This window comes from Xenopus laevis, chromosome 3L (genome assembly GCF_017654675.1).
Source record: "Xenopus laevis strain J_2021 chromosome 3L, Xenopus_laevis_v10.1, whole genome shotgun sequence".
Classification (NCBI taxonomy): Eukaryota; Metazoa; Chordata; class Amphibia; order Anura; family Pipidae; genus Xenopus; species Xenopus laevis.
Window position 1 is genome coordinate 62,386,617 of NC_054375.1, and position 27,202 is coordinate 62,413,818.

Here is a 27,202-nt window from a genome sequence, read left to right on the forward strand (position 1 = left end):
GTGGCTTTCAAAACTCTTCTGGAATTATTATGGTGTTTCAAAAAATGTCTACTAACTTGAGGCAGTTTTTTTTTTGATTTGATCCATTCCAATGCATTGTCAATGCTGGACACATGATCTAAAATTCTTTTTTTTTTTGAAAGCGCGGTTTGTTTTGCCAATACGGATATTATTAAGGGGCAGGTAAGCAAATAATTCATACAGTGTGTAATGCAAGTAAAGCTGTGGGTAATATTATGCCATTTGGCAAATCTATCAGTAATCAAAGATTGGTTGTACATATAACCACAAGCTCTACATATATCACATAGAAATGAGCCCAGTGCCACATGTACTGATCTATTAACTTGTTTGTTAAAATGACTTTTTACTAAGCTATCACGTAAGTTTGGTGCCCTGCGACAACATGTTAGTGGACGAGGTCCAAGTGTAGCAGCTAAACCTGGATCAGTTAATAGTATGTGCCAATGTTTTTTAAGCACTAAATTGATCACTGGCCCCTGCTTACAGTAAGTGCCATTGAAGTGTACAGGTTGTACCTCTTTATTTTCCATTCCCTTGGATTTATGAAACAAATTGTCTCTGGGGGTCCTGAGAGTCAGAGCATGGGAATAACCCTTTGCATTCAGATGTGTTGTGAGTTCAACTGATCTTTGCTTAAAAGTAGCCAAATCCGAGCAATTGCGTCGTAGCCTAGGAAACTCACCCACGGGGATACCTTTTTTGGTAGACATTGAATGGTGACTGTAAAATAGAATTAGTGGCCGTGACTTTACATAACAGATCAGTAGAAATAGTGCCATCCTCATTCAGTATGAGTGTGACATCCAGGAAATCAATATTGTAGCTACTGATGGTGTGTGTTAACCGGACATTAAGGTCATTGTCATTAAGCGACTTAAGAAATTCATCCAACGTTTCACGGTCACCTGTCCAGAGAAACACCAAATCGTCAATGTAACGATCCCAGGCTGATATATATAGGGTATAATGAGACATCAGGTCATCAAACACCCAATAGGCTTCCCACCAGCCCATAAAAAAGATTTGCATAGGTGGGTGCGAACGCAGCTCTCATGGCTCCCAAGTAACTCTTATTTGTAGGTAAAACTTCTCAGGGAAAACAAAAAAGTTATGATTTAGGCAGAATTCAATTAAATCAGCCATAAAGTCAATAAACTGACTGTCCCAATCACTTTTTGTTTCCATAAAAAAAAAATCTTGCAGCACATATGCCATATTTGGGTCTGAAGATGAGTATGTCAAATGGTGTGGGTTTAGGGAAACTGATATAGAGGATAAGTGATTGACAGTTGTATGGTCACTCTGAGTATCTTCTTTATTAAAATGTTTCTTTAGTAGAAGTTTCCTACAGAAAAGGAAAAGATCAGTGTAAAGAAAGAAGGAGCTAATATCATAACTTGGGTGAAATGATAAACCTTTCACCAGAATTCGATTTTGGGTTTCAGCAAGGACATGATCAATTAGATTAATAACATTTAGTATCTCGGAACTCTATTCCTTCTGTTCTGTCCCCGTTTCCAGTAATTCTGTTGTAGGTATGCCCATTTGTCTCGATTTCTTAATTCTCTCCCCCCCTCTCCTGATCCTTTTTCTGTTTCCCATCCCTAAAAAAGGTTTGTCAGCCTTAGCAGTGCTTAGTAGTAAGCAATCTGAAAATAGAGGTCAAAAAGTGGTAACACTAGTTGTTATAATTTTTATTTTTCATTTATAAATAGTTGGGCAATGTTGTAGTTGTTCTTTAGGGGAATTCCCTTGCAGGAACTCATATAAGGTATTGCAGGAGCTGTGCACTGCCTCTTTGGACTAGAAACATCCAGATGCAGGATCAAGACCAATGTGGTCAGACCATTTTTGGTAGACTGGCTCCTTCACTGCTATCTAATGGTAGAAGGTTGTGTGAGTTCACTCTAAGGGGGAAATTCACTAAGGTGTGAAGTAGTGAACGCTGGGGAAAATTCGCCAGCTTTAAGTAAGTTCGATACTTCGCCTATTTACCAATGGGCGCTGGCGAAAATACGCTAGTGGCAACTTCGCACTCTAACGGCAAGCAAATTTTCGCCAGGGATAAAGATCGTTACTACGCAAGAAGTTGATTTTACTGAACATTACCTCTTACGCCAGACTTGCCTTCGCCAGCTCAGACCTGGTGATGTGCAATAGAGTAGATAGGACTTAAAAAAAAAAGTCAAATTTTATCTAAGTCCCAAAAACGCTGGTGTCTTTTCCATTTTCATTGGTGAAAAATGGACAAAAAATTTTCTTTGGGTACCCTGCTTTCCCCCCTACTTTTCATAACATATGGCACATAAACTATACTCTGGGCACATGTGTAGGGAAATAAAACATCTCTATTTGCATTTATTTAGGCTCCCTGGGCTTGTGTAGTGTTATGTATTTGCTGTAACATATACGTCCATCCAAACTTTAAGTTCCCGCCATATGCAAATTCCCCTTCACTAGGTGCAGCCCACATTACATATTCTGGTAAGGACAGGGCTGAGTTGCACCTAATGATGCTGCTTCTTGCATGGACCACCAGATTTTTGATCCAGCGCTTCGTTCTAAGCGCAGCTAGCTTGGGGAAATAAGTGCAAAGGGGCACACTCTTGGGTTGAGTATGTTAATGGAGTGTTTTGTTAATAAATTAAGCTCTGGCCTTTTCACCAACTCTGGTATTAGTGTAAGTAATTTGGGTTAAAGAATCTGTAATCTTTATTACTTTGTGGACTAGTGGATGAACTATCATCTGCATTTTAGGTGATATTTTAGGGCTCATTTAGGTGCTAAGTTACATGGGTGCAGTTTCCAATAGCAACCAATCAGGTAATTTGCTAACTTCTAGTAGCCCTTTGTTTGTAAATGGGCTTCTCTTTAATTCTATTAATCTGTTTTATTTAGGAAAGTAATTCCAATTGAAAGTAGTGGGGTTTTTTTTTGTTCCTTTCTGCCCTCCTAGCCAAGACTCTTACAATGCCATGCATGCTTCATCATTGGCCTGTTAATCAGCTGGCTTCTGCAACACTGTAAGAAATTGCATTGATATGTCTCTTCATTCCCCTTCAATAATAATTATTTAAAGGACCTGCTCAAAGTAAGTTCATGAAAGTCATGGACTTGACTACATGGGAGGCAACTGTAGTTGTAAAATATTATGGGGTCCATTTACTAAAGTGCGTTAAAAATATTCGCACAATATATAGACAGAATTTTTGCCTAATATGTTATCGGCAGTTTACTAACCTGTGGTAAATATAAATTTGCGGATTTTCTTGCGCAAAAATAATTGTTCGCCAGTTATCGCATTCGCTGAAAATAACGCTACGTACACATTAACGCATGGTTTACTAAACAGCGAAATGTGCTAAAGACAAAATTAACGCCAGAATATTCGCAAACTTTTACCGCCACCTATGTAGTGGCGTAAAATTATTTTTTTCGCCAGAAAATTCTCAAGGGGCAGGAAATATCCCATAATACTGTTTTTTTTTACCCATCATTCTTTGCTGACAGGAGACAGATCTGTAGCTATTGCTGACAGGATGTTTTGGCTTCTGCTTCTATCTGGTGCAACAGCAGCAGTTTCAGCTCAGAGTCGTATTATTGGCAGTGGGCATTACAGTCCAATCAGCCTCTACACTTTTTTGGTTTTATTGTGATTGGCTACATTAAATTGTGCATTTCTATGAAGCAAAGAGATTGACTGGTATCATTTCTTGTTCCTATGATTCTATTGGCAGAAGGGTTTATATGATGCAGACATGTTTGATTGGTGTCACTCTGGTAATGTTGTTGGATGGTATAATCATCAGTCAATAAAGTTTATGAGTTTTGAAGATGCATTTCTGGCCATAAATGTCACAGTAAAAATTGCCATAATAACCGCCATAAAACAAGACTATTTTATAGCATAAATATTCGCAAAAACGTAATTTTTCGCCAGAAAATTTGCAACTCGCTAAAATTACCGCTAACGTAAGCTGTTTCCTTAACGTAGTTACCGCAAGTGATCGCAATGACTTCTGAGCGTATCGCTGTTTAGTAAACTTAGTCGCTGCGAATATTCTGGCGTAAAAATATTCTCAGCGATAACATGCGGAAACCTAAAGTCAGATTTACCGCACTTTAGTAAACGGACCCCTATGTCTGGCAAATTACTGCGTATTGTATATGCACTCTTTGTAAGCACTAGATCTAGAAAACAAACATGGACATCAAATGATTGATACGCAAAAAAGAACCCTTAATGCCAGGTAAAGCCAAGTATTTAGTACAGTACTCCACACACTTGTCACACCATGCACCTCATTATCAAAGGCAGTCACATCAGAAATTGGCTTGAGGTGCTTGTATAGATGAACAACAGCATGGAGGATGTGTATGGCATTACATGGACAGTTCTGCACCCTTTATGTGGCCATGGTTGGACCTCCTTTTTGTAAATGAGACCTTGTTTCGTCTAACATTTTATTCCATTTCATTTAATTGCTGGTTCAAATGAAGGAAAGTCGCTGTATATTTCTTAGCCGTGTATATAAAACATTGCACCACATGGTGGCAGCAAATCCATAAAGCAAGGCATAAAACAAAAAAAAAATTACAACCAATCTGGTGAAGAGCTTTAATGAAGTTGATGAGATTTGTGTTTTTGGAAAATTACACACACGATACACATAAAGAAAAGCTTGATTTTGAATTTTCTGTGACAATTAGAAAACTAACTCTGTAGTTAAAAATAATATCAAAATGTAGATTTACAGGAAAATGTATTCCTTTTGCATTTACATAAAAATAGTTAATTCTATACAGTCAGCCTGATATTTACTAAGTCCTTTTTTTCGTATGTTGAACATATCTTAGTAAATCCAGGCTTCATTGTCCATGTTTAATGAGTTACACATTTATATTAGCTAGCACCAATCAGATTAGTAAAATTAATAGGTAGCACACAATGTTAACAAATGAGAGGTCTTTGCAGCAAATCACATTAATGATTAAGTACATTATGTACAGTATAACGCATACTATTTTCCTTTTTTTTTCCATTTTTTATTGAACAATTGACATTTGATTTTGAATTTTCTTTCCTCAATCCATTTTGATTTCTTTTGCAAAACTGGTTATTTGAACAGTATCCATGTATACACAGCTTCTTTATCATATTTCATTTGACATTGCAATATCCTATTTACTTTAGACTGCCATGTCAGTGACTTAGTAGTACGTTTTTATAGCTGTATTTTTTGGTGTTCCTCCAGTTTAGACAAGTCTGCCTATTGGTATACGAGGCAGACACATGAAAGCTTGGGGTGTTCTGCTGAGGTTGATGGGGTTACCATCCAGTCTAATGTCTTCCAGAGCCCTGCGAGCATATGTCCAGTCCTTCATTTTGCAGAAAGTATCCTCATGCATTTCCTGGATGTTGTTATCCTGCAAATGACATATATATAAGTATTTTCTGCAGAATAGGTCTGTCAGACTGCATCTTATAACATTCATATCATTATTTGAGTCAGAGCCAGTCCTTGTGGAACCTAACCTGTTGCTGCGATGCCTTTGAGCTCCTTATCATAGATCCATTCTGATGGGTAGAGATGTCGCGAACTGTTCGCCGGCGAACTTGTTCGCGCGAACATCGGGTGTTCGCGCTCGCCGGAAGTTCGCGAACGTCGCGCGACGTTCGCCATTTTGGGTTCGCCATTGTTGGCGCTTTTTTTTGCCCTCTCACCCCAGACCAGCAGGTACATGGCAGCCAATCAGGAAGCTCTCCCCTGGACCACTCCCCTTCCCTATAAAAACCGAAGCCCTGCAGCGTTTTTTCACTCTGCCTGTGTGTGCTGAAGAGATAGTGTAGGGAGAGAGCTGCTGCCTGTTAGTGATTTCAGGGACAGTTGAAAGTTTGCTGGCTAGTAATCGTTTTGATACTGCTCTGTTATTGGAGGGACAGAAGTCTGCAGGGGTTTGAGGGACATTTAAGCTTAGGTAGCTTTGCTGGCTAGTAATCTACCTTTCTACTGCAGTGCTCTGTATGTAGCTGCAGTGGGCAGCTGTCCTGCTTCTGATCTCATCTGCTGACTGCTGCAATAACAGTAGTCCTTGTAAGGACTGCTTTTATTTATTTTTTGTTGTTTTACTACTACTACTACTACTACTACTATAAGAGCCCAGTGCTATTAGTCTAGCAGTGTTGGGGAGTGGGACTGGTGTGCTAATCTGCTGCTCCTAGTAGTTCAGCAGCACCAACTTTAATTTTTTTTTTTTAATATTCATTTTTTTTTATTTTACTTTTTTTATTTTACTACCGCTGTAGTAGTGTATAAGTTGACCTTTTAGGCATTGTTTGCCCAGTTTTTTTGGCCGCAGCCACTGAAGCACAGAGGCCAGAAAAAATATGCCATATAAATGCTGAAAATAGTCATTTTTTGCCATACGTTGACTCAACGTATATGGCAAAAAATGACTATTTTCAGCATTTATATGGCATATTTTTTCTGGCAACTGTGCTTCAGTGGCTGCGACCAAAAAAATGCATATTTTCTGCATTTATATGGCATAATTTTTCTGGCCTCTGTGCTTCAGTGGCTGCAACCAAAAAAATTTATATTTTCAGCATTTATATGGCATAATTTTTCTGTCAACTGTGCTTCAGTGGCTGCGACCAAAAAAATGCATGTTTTCTGCATTTATATGGCATAATTTTTCTGGCCTCTGTGCTTCAGTGGCTGCAACCAAAAAAGTTTATATTTTTCAGCATTTATATGGCATAATTTTTCTGTCAACTGTGCTTCAGTGGCTGCGACCAAAAAAATGCATATTTTCTGCATTTATATGGCATAATTTTTCTGGCCTCTGTGCTTCAGTGGCTGCAACCAAAAAAATTTATATTTTCAGCATTTATATGGCATAATTTTTCTGGCAACTGTGCTTCAGTGGCTGCGTCCAAAAAAACTGGGCAAACAATGTCTACAAGGTCAACGTATGGCGAAAAATGACTATTTTCAGCATTTATATGGCATATTTTTTCTGGCAACTGTGCTTCAGTGGCTGCGTCCAAAAAAACTGGGCAAACAATGCCTACAAGGTCAACGTATGGCAGTTGTTTAAAGAGAACAGTAGATTACTAGCCAGCAAAGCTACCTAAGCTAAAATGTCCCTCAAATCCCTGCAGACTTCTGTCCCTCCAATACAGAGCAGTATCAAGCAGATTACTAGCCAGCAAACTTACTATCATCTGTCCCTGAAATCACTAACAGCTCTCCCCCTACACTATCTCTTCCAAGCACACACAGGCAGATTTTTCAGATACATTTTTGCCCTTGATCCCCCTCTGGCATGCCACTGTCCAGGTCGTTGCACCCTTTAAACAACTTTAAAATCATTTTTCTGGCCAGAAATGTCTTTTCTAGATGTTAAAGTTCGCCTTCCCATTGAAGTCTATGGGGTTCGCAAACCGTTCGCGAACCGCTCGCGTTTTTGCGCAAGTTCGCGAATATGTTCGCAAACTTTTTTTCCGACGTTCGCTACATCCCTACTGATGGGTATTGTTGCAGCAATGACCCAACTGAGGCACCTCAGTTTACTCAATGGTAATCTTCCTATATATTTTTTACCTATATTAGATACAGGAATAATTGGTGGTCCATAAAAAGGTCTAACCAGGATACATCTTCCACTTAATGACCTCTGGTAGTATCCTTTAAAAAGAGACTCCTAAAATACATTTTTGGAGAGGGCAAAAGTGTAATGATTGACATTCTAGATCCCAGACTGCCATAATCCCAAAATCAGGAATTGTTGTATGCAGGAGGGCATCCCTGGGTACAATTTGGAACAGCACACACTCCAAATAAATGCTGGGTGTTTACACTCATTATTCCAGGTCAACAAAACTTGGATTACTGATGTAGTGACTATTTGTGACCTTTAAAAAGTAAGAAGTCCCATGCATACATTTCACTGTATGTGTGCTGCAGCTGCTTTTTAACAACTGAGCTGCATGCTTGATGTCCATGTATCCAGAAGACTTTGCCCAAAAGTATGCTTATGCATCCAGAGTGACACCATAAAACATATATTCTTCCAATAACCATAGGTAGACATAGTCCACTGTATGCTCTAATACATCTCATTACGTAACTGCATATGCACTGATGCCAGTACTTACTTGTAGGTGAAGAGACTGCAGATTGTCAGGAAGAGGAATAGGGATGTGATTCAGGTGGTTATCAGTTAGATACAAAATGTTGAGATCTGTCATGTCCTGTAATAAAAATTCAGCTCTTACTTACTTGACATACTATTCAACATGCTATTGCAAATATTTTGTAGTTAATGTCCTTATATAAATATTCCTATAATATTATGTCACATCTAAATGAGTTAGCATAGAAGTACGCAAAAACAGAAATGTAGGGAGCTCTACTTACTCTCCTCAGGTGCTGGTATACGCGGTGGTGCTGTTTCTAGACGTATGGTTACGTCATCACATAGCAAAATATTTAAAGGAAAGTCACAACACTTCACCACTACTTGATGTGCAATTGAATTGAATAATTGTGAAGTGCTATGACTTTCCTGTGCATATTTAACACAGATGTAAACATGTCTGAGACCAAACCTCTGTCATATATCTATTGCAACTTTTTCAAGCACTAGTAATTTGTGCTTATTAACTGAGGTATTGACATTAGCTCTCCAACTATAAAAGCTGCAGTCCTCTAGTCTCCATTGGCACACTGTTTAAATGCCATGGGGATGGCTAAATTAGTAGTTTCCTACAATAACATTCAACTATTGCCTGGTTGCTAGATTCAGTGGCTGTGCCGATTCTAAAAGTTTGTTCCAAAGTGAAGTCACCCTTAAATTACCTAAACAGAACATACAGAAGGCAAAGGTAATGCATTATAGATTATACTTTTGCATGGCAGAAACCTACTTTGAATGCCTCTTGCTTTATTCCTTTAGGTCCAAGTCTGTTGTGGCTGACATCAATGTAATTCATGGTATTGGGAAGCTCTGGAAGTTGCCTTATTTTATTATCTCGGAGTATGAGTTCAGACAGTTGAGGCAGGCTCCTAAATGCATCCTCATCGATCTCAGATATGATGTTTGATGTCAAGTCAATCTTCTTTAATTTAGCTAATTAAGATTTAAAAAAAAAAACAAATGTAAAGTGTAAAGTGTAAAGGAAATATGACATGTTAAATGCATTTGATATTGGGCACAATTATGCTACAGTAGATTAGCTTTATTGTGTTTAATCTGAATTTCCATAATTTTCATTAATTAATAATTAGAGTCTTACTATGGCACTTCACATGGCATATCACAGAATTTGCAATGTTCCAGCAAATCATTTTATTTTGGTAAGTAAGGGAGCTGTAATGTTTTTATGGCAACTTAAATGAAATTACAGTAAGGAAATAGAAAACATTCACCCAAAATATTTATGTGTATATGTTAATCTACTTTAGCACTACTGTATATAGAATAGAAGAATCTTTAGAATTTACAATCCAATGTTCCAATGTTACAGTCTTATTATTGATGCCTGAGGCTTACTGAGATACATATAATTGCACTGGACCACATAAGGCTGAGATTTACCTTGAATCCTGACATCATACATGTAAATTGAAATCTCACCCCTTTTAGCACTGTAAAACATTAATACTAATAATCCATGTAATATTTTTTTAAAAAAATGCTACCCTTCCTCCTTCCTATTCCTGAAAACTATAGTGCAGTAGGTGGAGAATCTGATGCACCTTAATTACTTTATCAAACAACCTCTAGATCAACATTAATATTTCAGATGACATAAAAAACATACTTAGATGATTAAAGTCATGTTTGCTTATTTTGCTTATTCTGTTGAACCGCAAATAGACATGGGTGGTTTCTTTGGGAAGAGGAGGGATGGTATCGAGATTGTGGTCATCACAGTAAACGGTTGTAATGAGGCAAGCACACAGAATACACGTTGGTGAAATGCCTGCAATACAAGGGATAAAAACACATTTGTGAAAATGTGGAAACAAATAATAATAATTTTAGAAAGTTTTACACTACAACCTTAAAGATTTATACATAAAAATATACACATTGCAAAGTAGCCAAGAAACCTGCATGATAATATATATACGTATAGCAGAAGCAACTGAATTTGAGATCAGGGTTAATGGATATCGCTGATTTGATTAACATGGCGTTCAAGCTTAGCACTATTGTTTTTAAAGAATAATATACTCTCTAATTAGTGAGTTACAGAATAATCAGTTTTTATGATTAGGAGTTTATGAATGAGGTTACTTGTTTAGTGAAAGTCTGGCTGTTCTCACTTATATATGGAAGTGAGAAACCTTCAAACTTTCAAAAAGTTTAGTTAATGAGCCCTATAGAGTTTTTGTTTGTGTTTCTTTAAACATATCTCTGTTTTACTGGTTTTTACTGTTTTATCTCCAAATTAATAAAGGTTTCAGTTATGTAAATGTTGGTCCATTGATGCTTTTATTAGGAAATGTGGAATGTGTTTGTGTTCTATAGTTTTACTGAAGCCATGCAAATGCCATACATGACAAATCATTTGAGCATGAAGCAGTAAAACATCAGTAGCCACATTCATTTTTGAAAGAAAATCCTTATATTTATGCCATTTACTCTGAACTTGACGATAAAAGTGTTTTGGGGTAATCCTGTGCCTTCTGCTTATGTTTTGCAGAATTCACATTTCTGCATAAATTCACATTTATGACAAAACATTACTTACTTTAATAATATTCAGTCAATGCTGAGAAATCCTGGTGGCCCGCAGCTTGGCAGATCCCCCTCTCTCCCCCCACCCATAAACTATAAATACAGACAGAGAGAATGCTGGTAAGAATTCTCCCTCCAGCTTTATTACTCCTTGCTTGGCGTTGTTTATTTATTCCCACTTCCCTTATCTTGCAGCAATTTGTCTGTTTCTGTTTTTCCCACACTAATGCCATTAAATCTTTACTTGCCCTGATTAGCCATTCTGAATTTTAACTTCTGGGGGTATTATGCATCGAATTGCCACTCCTGTTTTGAGTTCTGGGGGTATTATACATGAAATTGCCTTTATGCCATCCTGCAATGAGTTCTGGGGTATTATACATGAATATGCCTCTGTGCCATCCTGTGGTGAGTTCTGGGGTTATTATACATGAAATTGCCTCTGTGCCATCCTGCAGTGTGTTCTGGGGGTATTATACGTGGAATTACCTCTGTGCCATCTTGCTGTGAGTTCTGGAGGTATTGTGTATGAAATTGCCTTTGTGCTATCCTGAGGTGAATTCTTGGGGTATTATACATGAAATTGCCTTTGCACCATCCCATGGTGAGTTCAGGGGGTATTATATATGAAATTGCCTTTGTGCCATCCTGCAGTGAGTTCTGGGGTTATTATATATGAAATTGCCCTTGTGACATCTTGCTGTGAGTTCTGGGGGTATTATACACAGAATTGCCACTACGTTCATTAATATATTCAGAGAGGGTGTATTAGTAAACTGAGGAGTGGTTAGCGGGGTGTGTCTTGCAAAATTTTTTCCTTTTTAATAACTTTGGCTTCAAGCAACATTTGTACCAGCCAGGCCAGTAAAATACTGGGCAAGTGGCAACCCTAATGTCATATGTATACTTCTTTGAAAGAAGTCATTTGTTCAAATTGTGCTGCTGTTTTACGTCTCATAGCAGCAGCAGTAAAAACACCATCAAGTGGGAAACAGCAGCTGTCAAAGCACCCCTTTCCAACTGTCTCTGCTTCCCCATCACTGTAATCTATGATATATGATGAAGTGTTTGAGGAGACAAGAATAAGTCAGGCACAGACAATTCCCATTGGTCACTAAAGGAAGCAGTGACAAAGAGAGGGGCTTTGCATAATGATCTATTGGAACTTTTTGGAGACTGCCATGTGTGCTTTAGGCACAGTATTTCCAATAAATTACTAAAGGAAGTGGTGACAGGCACAGAAAAGCATACTGACCATTACTGTTTGCTGCCTGCAGTGCCAGCAGTGGTCAAAACTCTTTTATGATTTTAGCCTTAGTGGTTATAAAGATAACAGTGATTTTCTAATTTTATCTACAAAGAGTAACAATAATACCAGCATGTATACTTATATAAATGCAAATTAGCGTTAGAAAAATATTTTGGGTAACCTTTAAGCTTTTCATTTTGGCAGTACTTAACTATCCCAAACCCAGCTGTTCTTAAACTAAAACAATATTCATACATTCAGAAAAATCATTGTTTTTCTCGATTTTATGTCATGATTTGAATTTTTGTTCAAGGCCCCCAACGGTTCATTGATTCCATAATATTTTTGCTACTTTTACTGATTACTGTCTTGTGCAAAATCTATCCATATATGTTGTTTTACTTTTAGTTATTTGGTTTATGTTTTTATTGTTAAATTCTGTGAATGTTTTAATTTGATTTTGCTTGCAGGATTTCCATTTCATATCCATAAAAACATAGAGGGATGTCTCTTCCGTGCCTACATCCAAAACATGCTAAGCATCCAGAATATGCTATAAAAGGCTCAATGCCCTCTGGCAGCAAAATAACCCCATAAAGTATATGTTTCATAAAGCAGACAGCCCGAAGTGCTAAAACCTACTGACATGCCTTCATAAATAAAGTAATGAAATAACGAGTTTCTGCTAAAAACAAGTTTGTGGAATTCTTTTAAATTTTTATATAGTCATGCTAGCTAGCACAGGAGTACCTTATTTCAGAATTGTACAGATCATGTCTTCTCTGTGTGTTTATGTGCATGTAAATTACTGTAAACCGCTCATAACCTATCATCTATCTATCATCTATTATCAGTTTGCCTGTGTTTCTCTGGCCTTACCATTAATATTATCTCATAATTTCTATACAGGTGGATGTATGTTCTCTATAGGAAACATGGTGTAGTATTTCAGAAAGAAACTTGCTGGATATTGTTGAGGGCCTGAGAGTTTTCAAACCAAAAAGGAAAATACATAATATTGAATGCTTAAATAGATTTATCCTGGAACTCAATCCTTATATACTGTAGCACAAACAGTAGATTACACAGTTATCCTAGAGGAAGTATGTAATTGTCAAGGGGCCTAGCGGCTCCCATAGGGAGTAGTCCGGACCAAGGAGGAAGCCAGGAACCAGAGTCCAAGATCGTGGTATCCGAGGGGTTAAACAAGAGAATCGTCAAAGTCCAGGCAAAATTTCAGGAGGCAGGCAGATCAGGTTCAAAGTCAGAGTTTCAGGCAGGAATCAGGATCAGGATCAGGATAAAAATAGCAAACACACCCAGGTTCTATAGCACAATACACCTATAAGTGGGCAGGGTTTCAGTGTCCAGGGCGCCCTTTTATGACAAAAACCCAACACCAGTGATGACATCATCAAGCAGCAACACTGCACCCATGTGTTCAACATGGGTGCCGCCATCTTGGATTTTCATCGGCACCAGTGATGACGTCATCATGCAGCGACGCTGCACCCATGTGTTCAACATTTTCATTGCGACCGATGAGAAGGTGAGCAGCGCCGTCGGGTGCTTCTGGCAGTCCTGACAGTAATCTATTAGAATCCGGCGATTCTACTTGCCAATCCAAGAGCAACAGCATTTGGATGGCTGGCATGGTGGTGGCCTGTTCAATCGTTGGAGTTGTATAGGCAAGCATTCCGGTTGGGGTAATGTTTGTGATTAAACTGTCATTTACAGTTATGTTTTGATAATGTTAATGTTATTAATAAAAGCTGCAACCTTTAAATTCCATCCTGTACTCTTGGTATCTGTATTATACCAAGTACATATGAGGTTCAGGTATGGTAAGTATAACGTGTTGCCTTGACTCGGCCCAGGTCCTATCCATTGTGCAAAATTTTTTAAGATTACTGGAACCAAATTATAGACTGATGTGTTGTGATGGCCCCAATTCCTAAAATAATGCTGATTAATGCAATTCAATCTAGGCTAAATAGGATTGCTACCTTTAAAATTTACACCTACTCTATATTGAAGCTCCCCATATGTCACGGTTGGCACCCTAAATCTAGAACCGATGCCAAGCACTCTGGTCTCGGCTCGTGCTTCTGCCTGTAGCAGCCGCCTTTGGCCTCAGGAGGAGCCCTCACCTACTCAGATGCCGCCAGGTCTTATAACAAGAGGTGCAAGGCGAGGGGTTCTGGACAAGCAGAGGGGCACAACTGAAAAGCAGAGTCTTTGGGCAGAAGGTCGTAGGTCATGGTACATGGCGTTAGGCAAAAGAGTAGTCAGATCAGGCCGGGTAAAGGCAGGCAGAGAATAAACATAGTGAGGCAGGCAAGGGTCAAACCAGGAAGTCAATCAGAAGGGTTAAGCAGAATCGAAGTCGGTTATCAGGCAAGTGTCAGGTTTCAGAAGGTAGATTCGTCAAAAGCCAGGCAGGGGTCAAAACAGGAATCAGAATCAGAATAACAGATAGCTCAAAGCTCAAAACACCACCAGGATAAACCTATAATGGGCAATGATCACAAGCCCTATTGCACCTTAAAGGGATCCTGTCATCGTAAAACATGTTTTTTTCAAAACTCATCAGTTAATATTGCTACTCCAGCAGAATTCTGCACTGAAATCCATTTCTCAAAAGAGCAAACAGATTTTTTTATATTCAATTTTGAAATCTGACATGGGGCTAGACATCAATGTGTGCTAAATATTACTTTCAATTTTAACTGCACTCGTAAACGTGGCTGGCTGTATTCACATTCTGCATTGCCAGACAATGACCAGCAATTTGGGACAACCAAATGAGTTAAAGGTGGAATAAGCCAGTAGCATTTGCTTTTATATCCCTTCTCCCTGGACACGGCCCACCTCAGACCTGTCAACTTTAGCAAAAGACAGTTCTGCACCTGCAGTTGGGCCACTCAGTAAGTAAGCTTGCTTTATATATGTGTCTACCAGGACCTACTAGATATTTTTTATATACCTGGAGATAAGTCAGGAGAATTCACACTTAGCCCAACCTCGAATGAAATCCAACATTTAGGTCAGTTCTCCCTTTACTATATAAAGTTACAGAACTTTAGACATCGCAATATGATGATTATCTAGAACTACAAGAAAGTGTTCCGAACAAACCTCACCCAGACTGCATTTAATGCTGAGCTTATTTTTCAATAGGTAAATATGCAAAAGGTTAATTAACAAGTGTAGGGAATGGTGCAAAACTGCCACTTTTTACACTTTTCTTCCCTGCCCTACACTGCACATATGAGGCATAAGTAAAAGACCCCAAATAATTAAAGCAGAGGCGCATGTATAACTGCATGTATGTCAAAAAGTAAAGTACTTGCTTACAAATCTACTTAACTTCATATAAACCATAGAAAAGAAATATATGCTAACACCCCAAGTTCTGTTTGCATAGAAACATTAATTTTATTGCAATAAGGTGGTTGTGTGCTTCATACAGCTGCCTATGTGCAGAAACAGTAATTGAGGAAATACAGTCATACATAATTGTTTGTGAATGTTCTATATTAACTATTATATATATATATATATATATATATATATATATATATATATATATATATATATATATATATATATACAGGTATATATATATATATATATATATATATATATATATATATATATACAGGTATATATACACACACATATTTAAGCATTAACTTGCATTGTCATTTGTCAAATTGCAGTGTGTTCAAATACTGAGAAATTCATAGTCAAAGCAGCTGAATGTATACAACACTAACCTCCACTTGTGTCTGGACCTAGGACTCCAGGAGTCAAGGGTCCCTGTGGTGAAGAACCATCAATTAATTTTGGAGTTGATTCTTCTGCTTCTTCTGTTTCTTCTGAAACCTGTTCTGGTGAAAGGATCGGCCTGTTCACAACTGGTAATACAGTCCCAATCTCTATCTAAATTAAAATTAAAAGTTCATTCATTAGGCAGAAAAATTAAAAACTAAAAATACAGTTCAGTGATTATCATTTGAGTTTTACTTTGAGAGGTTGGCCGCTAGGTGTCGCTGTGTGACCCATCCATGCTATACATGGAACATCTGTGTGTGGATCATTATAATAAGCTTTGACAGCTTATGCTGCTCTTTGCAAAATTACATTCTAGAGAAAATATAGTATTAGTATTGAGGATAAGTGCATCAGATAAATGGCAACATATGGTTAAGACAGAACCGGCTCTGTGTAACTGCGGTGCATGATGCAGAAGCACAAATCCAATAGGATTGAATGTGCAATTATTGAGAGTACGGCTTCTGGAGAGGTGGAATCAGCAGTGTGAATTTATTTGAACATACGTTTTTATTTAAAAGTGTCTGAGATGGAATGTAAAAGTGAAGGGTAAATGTTTGGAGATCTTGGACTGTGGCAGTTTTTATTGATTGGAATTGGATTTCTGATAAAAATGATAGCTTGTCAAGCCAATAAAACCTCTAACTAAAGAAGTCTGCATGCAGTAGATTAGGAAAAACCATAGTGTTAGTCCTATAAAAATTGCTTACAAGATTGTACCAATAATAGTTGCATTTTAAAGGGGATAGATAAAGGAGATAGAGGTGGCAGAAAGGGCACAGAGCTGCTCCTGCCACAAGGCAAGGTGAAAACCGTGCCAGAGGTGGTAGTTAGCAGTCAGTTATTGGACTCTGCAAAAAGCAGCCATGGCAAAAACAGACAAACTTCAATTTTGTAAAACAAAAATTCAACAGTGCAGAGAGCTCCCTGCAGTAGCGATCCGGCTAGGGCAACTAGAGTGGAATCAGTATAGATTAGTCAACTGTGTATTTAAGTTCTGCCTCTGAACACCTAGGAAGTCTGCATTAATTCGATTTTAAAAAAAGAAGTGTGAGCACTGTAAAAAAACACTTGTATTACAGTTTTAGCATTATCAGAAATTGATAAGGCTAAGGATCAGTAATTTTGATGGTTGTTTCCTCTCCCTGCTGCACTCTCAACTCTGTCCACCTCATTAAACTCCAGCCCAACTGATTAATTAAGGGGCTTTATAAGCCTGATTTCTGCAACTCCCGGGGCTCAATCATTAAATCTCTCAAGCCTGAACAAGCCTATGCCTTGTTGCTCCTGCTTGACCCCTTCCTGGTTTCCTGTTTGTTCATGCCCTGACTCCTGTTTTTGGTTTCTGTGCTCCTCATCCTGGCATTGTTCATTTTCCCCTGTTCCTGATCCTTTCCGAATCACTGTTGACCTCCTGGTACTGACCTTGTCCTGTTTTCTGGACTACTCTTTGCCTTCAGCCTGACCTCTGCCTGCCAATTGGACTCGCCTTGTCAGCTGCCTACCTAGACCTTCTGCGAGTTTATCAGACTCTTCTTGTTTGCCGTCTGCCTCCAACCATTGGCCTTGTAAAGGACTTGTGTATTTCTTTAATCACGCATCAAACCTGCTGTATTGTTTCCTTTACTAAATCCTCATTCTTATAAAACATGTCATCTGACTTTCATCAAGCCCATTTCTGTATTACCCACGTTATACAGCACATAGGTTTCTACCTACCAGCCACTCACCTGTGGCCAATTCTGACAGGCATCCACCCTGTTAGAAGATATCTCTGTTGAGGGTTAATCTAATTAGTTTCACTGAAACATCCATTTCAGGAGTAATAAATACAAAATTCTAAAAATTTCAGGTGCTATGACCTCTTTATCATATTTTTGACACCCTTTGTTACCATGTCTGGTATGGGGTTTATTGATGTTTATGATGTTCCTGAATACCTAATGTATGCAAAACTGCTTACCCCCTACTTATTTGTGTATCACCCCCTATTCTATATATGCTATGCTAGTTGTTCTGACTAAGTTACATTGATTTTCATTGTAACTCAGCTAAAGTGTTAAAAGTTTGAACATTGTAATTTTGCCTTCAATATGTTCTCCAGGTGCCACTGCACTCTGTGTGTGGGAATAAACACTGTTAATTCAGACTGACAGCTGTGGTGCCCTGCTGTGTATAGCCATATGGTGGCACACAGCAGGGCAAGAGAGTTGGCAGAAGCTCCTGGTCAACCTTTATATAGGGGCCTAAGGACACATGCCTAGAATGGCAGCTTTAGGGGGGCAGTACTCATTGTGACTATGTAGGGAAAAATAATTTAAAAAAGACCCCAGCCACGAACAGACACTTAGGTTCCCCTTCTGTAATAAGCAATGATGGCTGAGCCACTGTCAGACAGCACTGTGATCAAAAAATGCATAATTGATGCATATTCAAATTACATTATATTTTAGTCTTCATGGTAAAGGCACTTCTCTATTTCTCCACCAGGAACCATGGCAATGCATCATATAAAGCAGAATCTGCCACTCATGATGTCCAAGAGTCAGGACTACATACAGAGAGAAAAAGAGTTTTGAGTATGATTATGGTAGTCATGTGGCTGTCAGCATAAGTGATTAAATTAGGACTATGTGATAATAATATGTTTGTGTATCTGAATTTTTAACTTTCTTTCAATTTTTTTAACCGTCAAGAAAATTATTTAATGCTCTGTCCTTTAAGAAATAAGAAATCTATATGAGCACAGCATAATATAAGATCAGGAAAAGGAAATTTGTGTATGGCAGTTCTACATGGGCTGATCTTTATATCAACTGGAACATCAGCCTCTCTAGTAGTTGTGGGGACCAGAGCAGGGCCAGGCCTAGACAGATTGTGGTTATAAAGAGTTCAATTATTAGGAAGGTGGATAGGGTCATTTATCATACGTAACGTATCATTACAACTACACAATTTGCTGGTGCTGGGGTTTAGCATGTGGTTAATAGGGTATACAAATTATTTGGTTTGGGATGATCCAGCTGTCTTTGTAAATATTAGTGCTGATGACAATATTAATGGTAGATGAAGGACCTTAAAGAGTGGGTTAAATGCGAGAAATTAATTTACAGACAATTATGATATATGACATCCTGTAAGTAACTACTGATACTTGGTGGCATGAAATGTGACTGAACTTTGAATTTAGATGTTTACAACTTTTAGGAGGGACGGATAGGTTTAAAAATGTGTTGTATTTGTAACAGCATAAATTAATCCATGCATTAAAAAAATGACCAAGGATAGCACTGGGGAGTGTGTAGAGGCTCTGTGGGTAGATATTTTAACTAGACGTAAGTAAAAAGTAATTAAGAGACTGCATTTTAGAAGTGCAAACAAACACTAGCACTATAAGGGCATCTCTGAAACATGTTAATGGGAAAATACTTTTCAGGGTTAAACGTAGAAGGAAAATGGCATGTCTTTAAAATGCTACTTAACAAATATACCTGTCAGTTTATTCTAGTAAACAAGGAAATACTTAACACAGAAAGAAAATTACGATTTGAGAGGTTAACATTAAGGTTAAGACAAAATGTGCATTTAAGAAATTTAAGTTACCTGAGACAGCTGAAATTTAATATGTAAATTGTAAAAATAATGAAGTAGCAAAGCAAAATGCATAAAACATATAATAAGATGAAAGCATTATTTTGCCTATTTATCCCTAGCAAGGACTCACCTTGAGATGTAGTGTAATATTGTACTCCCTTACTAAAGAAGGATATTACAACTAAACTGGTAAAAGGAGTGGAATAATTAAAGTATGAAGAAAGATAGGTTGGACAAAAAGCACTTGCTAGGGGACATAATTACTTTTTATATAGAAAACATTTTAGACAGATAGTGTGGGATATTTTTGTACATAGAAATGATCTTAAAACCAGAGGCCACAATTGTAGACTTGAAGAATTGAACTTTCATTTGAAGTAATGAAAATAATTAATCCCTCAAAAATGTGTTATACTACAGTATATAATCTTGCCACTTCTTACATAGGTGATTGTAATGTGTATACAGTAACTATGGAGCATTTCCATTTTGAAGGCCACAAACTCACTTTCTAAAGCTAAACAGGGATTTCAAAAGTGCATTGCAGATTATATAATACCACCAAATAGGATCAAGTTCAGTAAACTACAGGATAATGTATTGTGTCAACATCTATGCATTTAGAAGTTTAGTTAAATCGTATATACCTTCCCTTTCACAGTTTTTTCAAAGTTAATCAGCCTATAATTTTAGTTTAGTTATTTTTAACTATTGGAAATTTTCCTACATACCTACATATGTGCTTTACACTATTGTAGAGAATCTTTAAGGAGGACAAGATTTCAGTCACAGTTTTTGATGATTATAAAATTTGAGATAAACAGTGATGTAATTATTGTCTGGCTAATTTCATAATTAAGATAAAAACAGACAAAAGGCAAAGTTAAAATGTGAAACAAAGGTAAATTGAGACTGACCACATTATACAGGTTTTCCTGTTTTAAACAAGGCTCTGAGTCTTTCAGACATGGGGAACACAAACTAAATATTGCAATACAAACTTAAATGAAGGACATCTCCACAAAACTGACAAGTAACAAGGTAGTGTTACCTTTCAAAAAAAGGTAACACTAGGCCCTCAAATATACATATATAGAGGTAGATTCACTAAAGGACAAAGTGGCTAACGCTAGCTCCAATTCGCCAGCGGTGCCACCCACAGGGACATTGCCAATTCACTAACAGACACAGGCGCCAATTTGCTAGTGAAAGAGACCGTCGCTAGCGTTCGTTCGCACTCTATTGGCAGTTTACTTCACCACCTCAGACCAGGCAAAGTGCTAAAAAGAAGCTAGATCTTCCTCAGTCTTCTGTCACTTACATCATATCCTGTTTGCCAAAAATGCATTTAAGTTCCAAAAACACTGGCGGCTTTTCCTTTTTTGAAACGATATTGCCTGCAAAAGTCCTAACAAACTTTTTTTGGGTAACCGGTTTTCTCCAGACATTTCCTAACATATGGAACATTCATTTTACAGTTGGCTCATGTGTAGTGCATTATATTAATGCTCTTGTCTTTTTTTAAGGTTCCCTGGACAGTTGTAATAAAAAATGGTAGAATTTGCACCAACATTTATAATAAAGACATCCATACAACTTTAAATTACCCGCCCTATGAAAATTGACCTAAGAGCAAGATCACTAGCCCGCACTGCCGAAGTAACGCGGCGCCCAGGACGAAACTCTGCATATTAGTGAATTGGCTTAGTCGTAACACATTTGTGCCTGGCGAACTGGTGCGAGCTGTGTGGAGAGAGAGAGAGCGAGAGAGAGAGCGAGAGAGAGAGAGAGAGAGAGAGAGGAGTATGTTGCTTCTATGATCAGTACAGTATTCCTTTATTATATGGCTCCAACATGTTATTCAGAACTTATCATTAAATCACCCCACATACACAAAAACATGTCTACACAAACATGCACAGACAAATATTCAGAAGCTAATACACACAAATACACCCACACACAAATACACCCTATGGTCTATTTCACTGCAGGCTGGGATAGCACTCAGACTCCATACACAACAATCCCAAACACACTGAATGATGTTTGCATAAGTATTCAACTCTACACATTAATATTTTATAGAGCCACCTTCAGCAGCAATAACAACTTTATATAAAGACCATATATAAAATGTCTTTATATACCAGCTATGCACAATGTTTAGGAGTGATTTAAGACTAATCCAGGTAGATATACTCCAGTTTATTCAGTTTAATCAGTTACTTCATTTTTGAAACTATTTTTTTCTAAAACAAAATCATGTATTTTGTTTAATGTTTAATCCTTTACCTCCCAGGGATCTTCTGTCAATCTTCCAGAATACAACTGAGCATAATGTGACATAATTGTGGCCTGGTCACAGTCACAGCATAGAAAGTGGCTTACAAAAACAGAGATTAAACAACAAGGGAATCTAAGGAGGACAATCTTCTTGCTGCTCAAAACTCATACAGGTATTTTTCTATTCTACGCACAATTGAGCAAATTAAATTGTTTATTGTTATTTCTGTTTATAAATAATTGGTAACTCAAAGGATGCAAGTTTACACTTTTCAAGGGGTGGTTCACCGTTAAGTTTAGTATGTTATAGATTGCCAATTGCCTCCCACTCATACAGCAGTTCCTCAAATGTTAAACTACCTATTAAGTATTTTGTGATTGCTGAAGGCAATCACTAACCAATAAAAATAATAATGTGCTTGGTTTTAACAAAATAAGATTACATTAAAGTGCAAGTGCAATAAAAATTTATTCTATTGATTATACTTTAACTTAAAGGTTAATAAATACTTGATAGAATTAATACTTTGCACAAATTAATAGCCTTATGATACAGTGTATTATCAGGTACCTTATGTTTTCACCCACAATCAATCCGACCAGGGAATTAATTAGAATAAAGATACTAAAGTGCTTTAAGTGCTGATTAGATTATTGTAAGATGGCAATTACCATAAATTCATAATTGCTTCCAAATTAATTAATTATAAAGTGCTAGACAGTGCCAAGTAATTAATAATAAATAGATAATAAATAGAGTAGTTAATATACGGAGGACCACAATTGATGGGATAAATAATTGTTAAAAAAACACACAGAATGCTCAGGTTAAAAGGTTTTAAGCAAGAAATGGAAAATTGAAGGGGGTGGAGTTGTCCCAAAAACTACTACCTGAATTATTTTCTATCCCTGGGACACCACAAAGATAAGGAGGCAGAGTATCCGGGACTGTGGTCTCGTTTGTTAATCTAAATCCTATTCTGAAAAGAACCTAAATAACCCTAAAAAACCACAAATCCGCGGGCTCTTGTGAGCTTTAGTAGCAGAGAAGAGAGAGATACCGAGCGCTGGTAGAAGTAGATTTCTTTCCCACCCCTTCTATTTCGTTAACCCAAAGACCAAAATTGTTCTAAAATTTTAAGTTAAAAGGATTCCAAACGCCGACGCGCGTTTCGCAGTGATAGCTTTATCAAGGCGTAGTGATAAGACGCCTTGATAAAGCTATCACTGCGAAACGCGCTTCAATTGAATTTTTTTTTTAATTGAAATCACTGACTTAGGTCAGACCTCTGCCTCCGCCGTGGGTTTAAATTAAGTTTGAAAGGATCACCTTGTTTTTGCATATGTTATAGATTGGCTAATTCTAAGCAACTTTTCAATTGGTCTTTATTTTTTTTTATTTTTTTCATTTGTATAAATTTTGATTTAATTGCCTTCTTCTTCTTATGACCCCATCTAAAAACAAATGCTCTGTAAGACTACAAATGTATTGCTATTGCTGTTATTCACCTTTCTGGCTTCCTCCTCTCCTATTCATATTCCAGTCTCTTATTCAAATCAATGCATGGTTGCTAGGATCATTTGAACCCTAGCAGCCAGATTAATGCAATTGCAAACTGGAGAGCTGCTAAATAAAAAGCCAAATAACTCAAAAACCACAAATAATAAAAAATGAAAACCAAATTGCAAATTGTCTCAGAATATCACTCTCTGCATAATACTAAAAATTAATTGAAAGGTGAACAACCCCTTTAAGTACAGTTTTCATTACAGATGCATTGTGACATGCAAAATAGCATATTTACTGCATAACAAAGTACCAGTCACTATTACAGATACTTAGGGGCCCATTTACTTAGCTCGAGTGAAGGAACAGAATTAAAAAAAAAATTTTTTGGCTACTTCGACCATCGAATGGGCTAGTTCGACCTTCGACTACAACTTCGACTTCGAATTGAACGATTCGAACTAAAAATCGTTCGACTATTCAACCATTCGATAGTCGAAGTACTGTCTCTTTAAAAAAAACTTCGACCCCCTAGTTCGCCACCTAAAAGCTACCAAAGTCAATCGAACGATCGAACGAATTGCGGTAAATCCTTCGACTTCGATATTCGAAGTCGAAGGATTTCAATTCGGCAGATGAATATCGAGGGTTAATTAACCCTCGATATTCGACCCTAAGTAAATCTGCCCCTTAAAGTCTACCAATGCTATCCTTTATCTTTTTTTAATATACGTGTTAAGTAAAACCAGTTCCATAGCTTGTCATAATCTTTGAACTAGCTGTTTCTAATATAATGGTTTCGGAAATACCTTTATTCTACAAGGAATGATATAGAACTGATTGCTCCTTGTACAGTATGTCGACATTACAGTGAACAAATGACCAATCATCTGGACTTTAAGGCAAGATAGATTTTGCTGATTTTCAAAAATGAGTTGGTTATAAATAAAAACACAGAGACTGGAATACTAATATCTAGAGAGGAGAATACAAATATTGTAATGTCTGGAAAAGCTAAGGAACACAATGATTAGTTTAATAAGGGTATATATGAGATTTTCAATGGTGCTGGAGACCAATGGATTTGGTTGGATAATCATGGACTCTTAGGAGCCCTCAACCTAAAAACAGACTTCTCATATCTGACCATTAACCCTCTGTTAAATTTATATGCTGGACCCCCAAAGTAGGTAATTTTTAAATTTATTTTAGACTTTTCATCCAATATATGGGGGCACTTTTACTAAAGAATTGTGAATTGTGTTTTTTCTGATGAATTTTCACTAAAAAGACAATTTGCAGCGACATCGCTTATTTACAAAAAGAAGAGCAACACACCTTGCCGCGAATTACCTTGCCGCTGGAGAACTGTTGTTGCGTTTCGCCAGGCGAATTTTTGCTCCGGCGAACGATCGTAAATCCTCTAATTCAGGAGTGCCCATTCTATACTAATGTAAGGTCTACTTTTAGTGATGATGTCCCAATATGATCTACATCCATAAAAGCAGTTAGCATTCTGTTCCATGGAAATATTACTTAAATATTGGTTTATCGGAAAATGTATATTGCTATATTTAACAAACAACTATATCTTATATAACCTTAACATAATAAATATCTGAATGGAAAGCATGAAATAGGAGGGTGATTTAGACAAGCTGTTTATTGACACTGATGAGAACTTGAGATCTACTGATCACCAGCTAAAGATCTACTGGTAGATCCCGATCTACCTTTTGGGCACCCCTGCTCTAATTTATCAAAGTGTAAAAATTTCAATTTGTTACCCTTTTCACCAAAATCTATTTTGCCAGGTTCTAAATACAATGAAGTTACATCCTCAACATTATTATGTCAGTGACATCATATCCTGTATTCCAAAAAGACATAAGCAAATGTCAAAACGCTGTAGTTTTTCATATTTAAAGTTGGATTATGTTTACAAGTTGCAACTGTTAAAAATATGTTATTTACACATTTGAAGCTCATTTCACATTTGTGGACTCATGTCTAGGACAATAGAGGATCTCTGTCTTCCTTTTGCTTCCTTGGACATTTTTAATAAAAAGTGGCCACTTCCAGCAATTTCACCAACATCGCTAATAAATACATACATATGATCTTTATATACCCACTGAATTTAAATTGACATAAGCGGAAGTTAACAAAGTTTTGCTAGGAATAAAGTAATGCTAGAGAAAATTTGTTATAAAATTTTCACGCCAGCAAATCATTGTTGATGAAAGTACACCAACGTTCTTTTGGTGAGACGTAATTGTGCATTGTTAAATATGCATCTTTGTCACAAAATAACGTCTGACGTAATTGTGCAAAGTCTGGCGGAGACTTCCAAATCCAAAATTCGTAAGTAAATGTGCCCCATGGTAAGAGAAGGGTCCTTATAGCCTGAGGACACAATGATGAACAAGGAATTGTATTACCTGATACCCTACTCCATTATTTAATGTATGCAGGCTGTAAATCCATGAAATATCCAATATGAATAAATGCATCATTTATCACCTACTTTGATTAAATATTACAATTGAAAGTGCCAATGGCTATGTTTCTTATACACACACTAATACCAATGACTTTAATATGAAGGTGGGAAAAAAGAGGGGTGCGATGAAGAGGACATCCAGCACATTTTTATTTTACTGCTAATAGTATCTTGTAACATCAATAATAAAACAGGTGTGAATGTTTATGTGAATTGCATTATTGAAGAATGCATTTTACTAAATATGGGCTATAAACAATGAGCTATTAACACGCACATGTGTCATATGTTGTCACTTAAGCCTCTTCTCACAGTCCCAGCAGTTGCTTATTGGAATACTTTGTAGTTATGGGCTACTTTACAAGGTGAAATATGCCAACTTTTTTAACACCAGTAACCTAGTATATTCTCACTTAAAAGGTATCACCACTCTTTGAAATTCCCACTCCTTGGAACTTTAAAACTTTCACTGAAAAAATGTTTGCACGTTAAGATGAAGACCCTGTTTTCTAATCTCAAGGGATGACTGTGTGTTCTCTGGATATTTCAGTAAAGCACTGCAGACTTTATTGTATGATGCCTCTGAATGTTTATAGACAGTAATCATATCCCCCATAAGTGCCTCTTCTCCAATATCTCTCTTAGCAACTGATTGAATAAGGAAGTATTACCCTTTATTGGAAAACTCAATAGGTTTTAATTGCAAGCATTCAGAAAAACTGTTTTATTAAATTCCCTTTATCTGGCATATTTTACAGAAACTGATAAATAGGGAAGTTTTTGCATTATTAGTGCACAGAGTGCAACAGCATTAAACAAAGGAATTTTGGCTATTAAAGAGAACATGGGACACCTTTTGCCACCAATAAAATCTTGTGGATAGTGCCTTATTCAGGACTGTGCTACTGTACCACGGTAGATCTAACCATTACAAACACCATCCTTAATTTTCTGTTTACCCTGTCACTTTAAAACATGCTATAGTTTCCAGACCAATTAAATGAAACCATGTTTTAGCAAACATCATTTTTCTCATACACTGCTATTAACTCAAGCTCGCTTATTTTATCATTCAGTCTTCTTGCTGTAGTGAACATAAATGTAATACTGTACAGTTTATACACTGTTTACATATGCTAACCATGTGGTCATAGACTTTGATTTTTGATCCTCCTTATGATATGGGCCAATCCCATTCACCGCTCTGTCCCCATTTTCCACTAACATGCCTAGGTCCCTCTCTAAACTATCTTCCATTGCAATTCTTAAGATTAATTTTAGTTGTTGTCCTTAAATTGTCAAATCTGTTTGTCAATATTACATTGTGAGATGTGGATTTTTATTCTTCTTGGTGTGAATTGTTTTTCTCTTTGCGACTTTAATTACATTCCCCCCTAAGAGTTTATTTTCATTTCACTAATTTAAGCAACTATTCTCTATCAACAAAGTA

General features: G+C 37.1%; 1 protein-coding gene across 1 annotated transcript in view; it reads right to left on the reverse strand.

Moving 5' to 3' along the window:
* Window positions 1–4,628: 4,628 nt before the first annotated feature.
* Window positions 4,629–27,202, reverse strand: part of epyc.L (epiphycan L homeolog) — a 34,889-nt gene continuing 12,315 nt past the window's right edge. The window contains exons 3-7 of the mRNA XM_018252379.2: window positions 15,805–15,970; window positions 9,854–10,015; window positions 8,957–9,159; window positions 8,186–8,281; window positions 4,629–5,451 (exon numbers count right to left, since the gene is read on the reverse strand). Coding sequence (XP_018107868.1) covers window positions 5,281–5,451; window positions 8,186–8,281; window positions 8,957–9,159; window positions 9,854–10,015; window positions 15,805–15,970 — 798 coding nt within the window. The 3' untranslated portion in view covers window positions 4,629–5,280. The remainder of the gene's footprint in view (window positions 5,452–8,185; window positions 8,282–8,956; window positions 9,160–9,853; window positions 10,016–15,804; window positions 15,971–27,202) is intronic.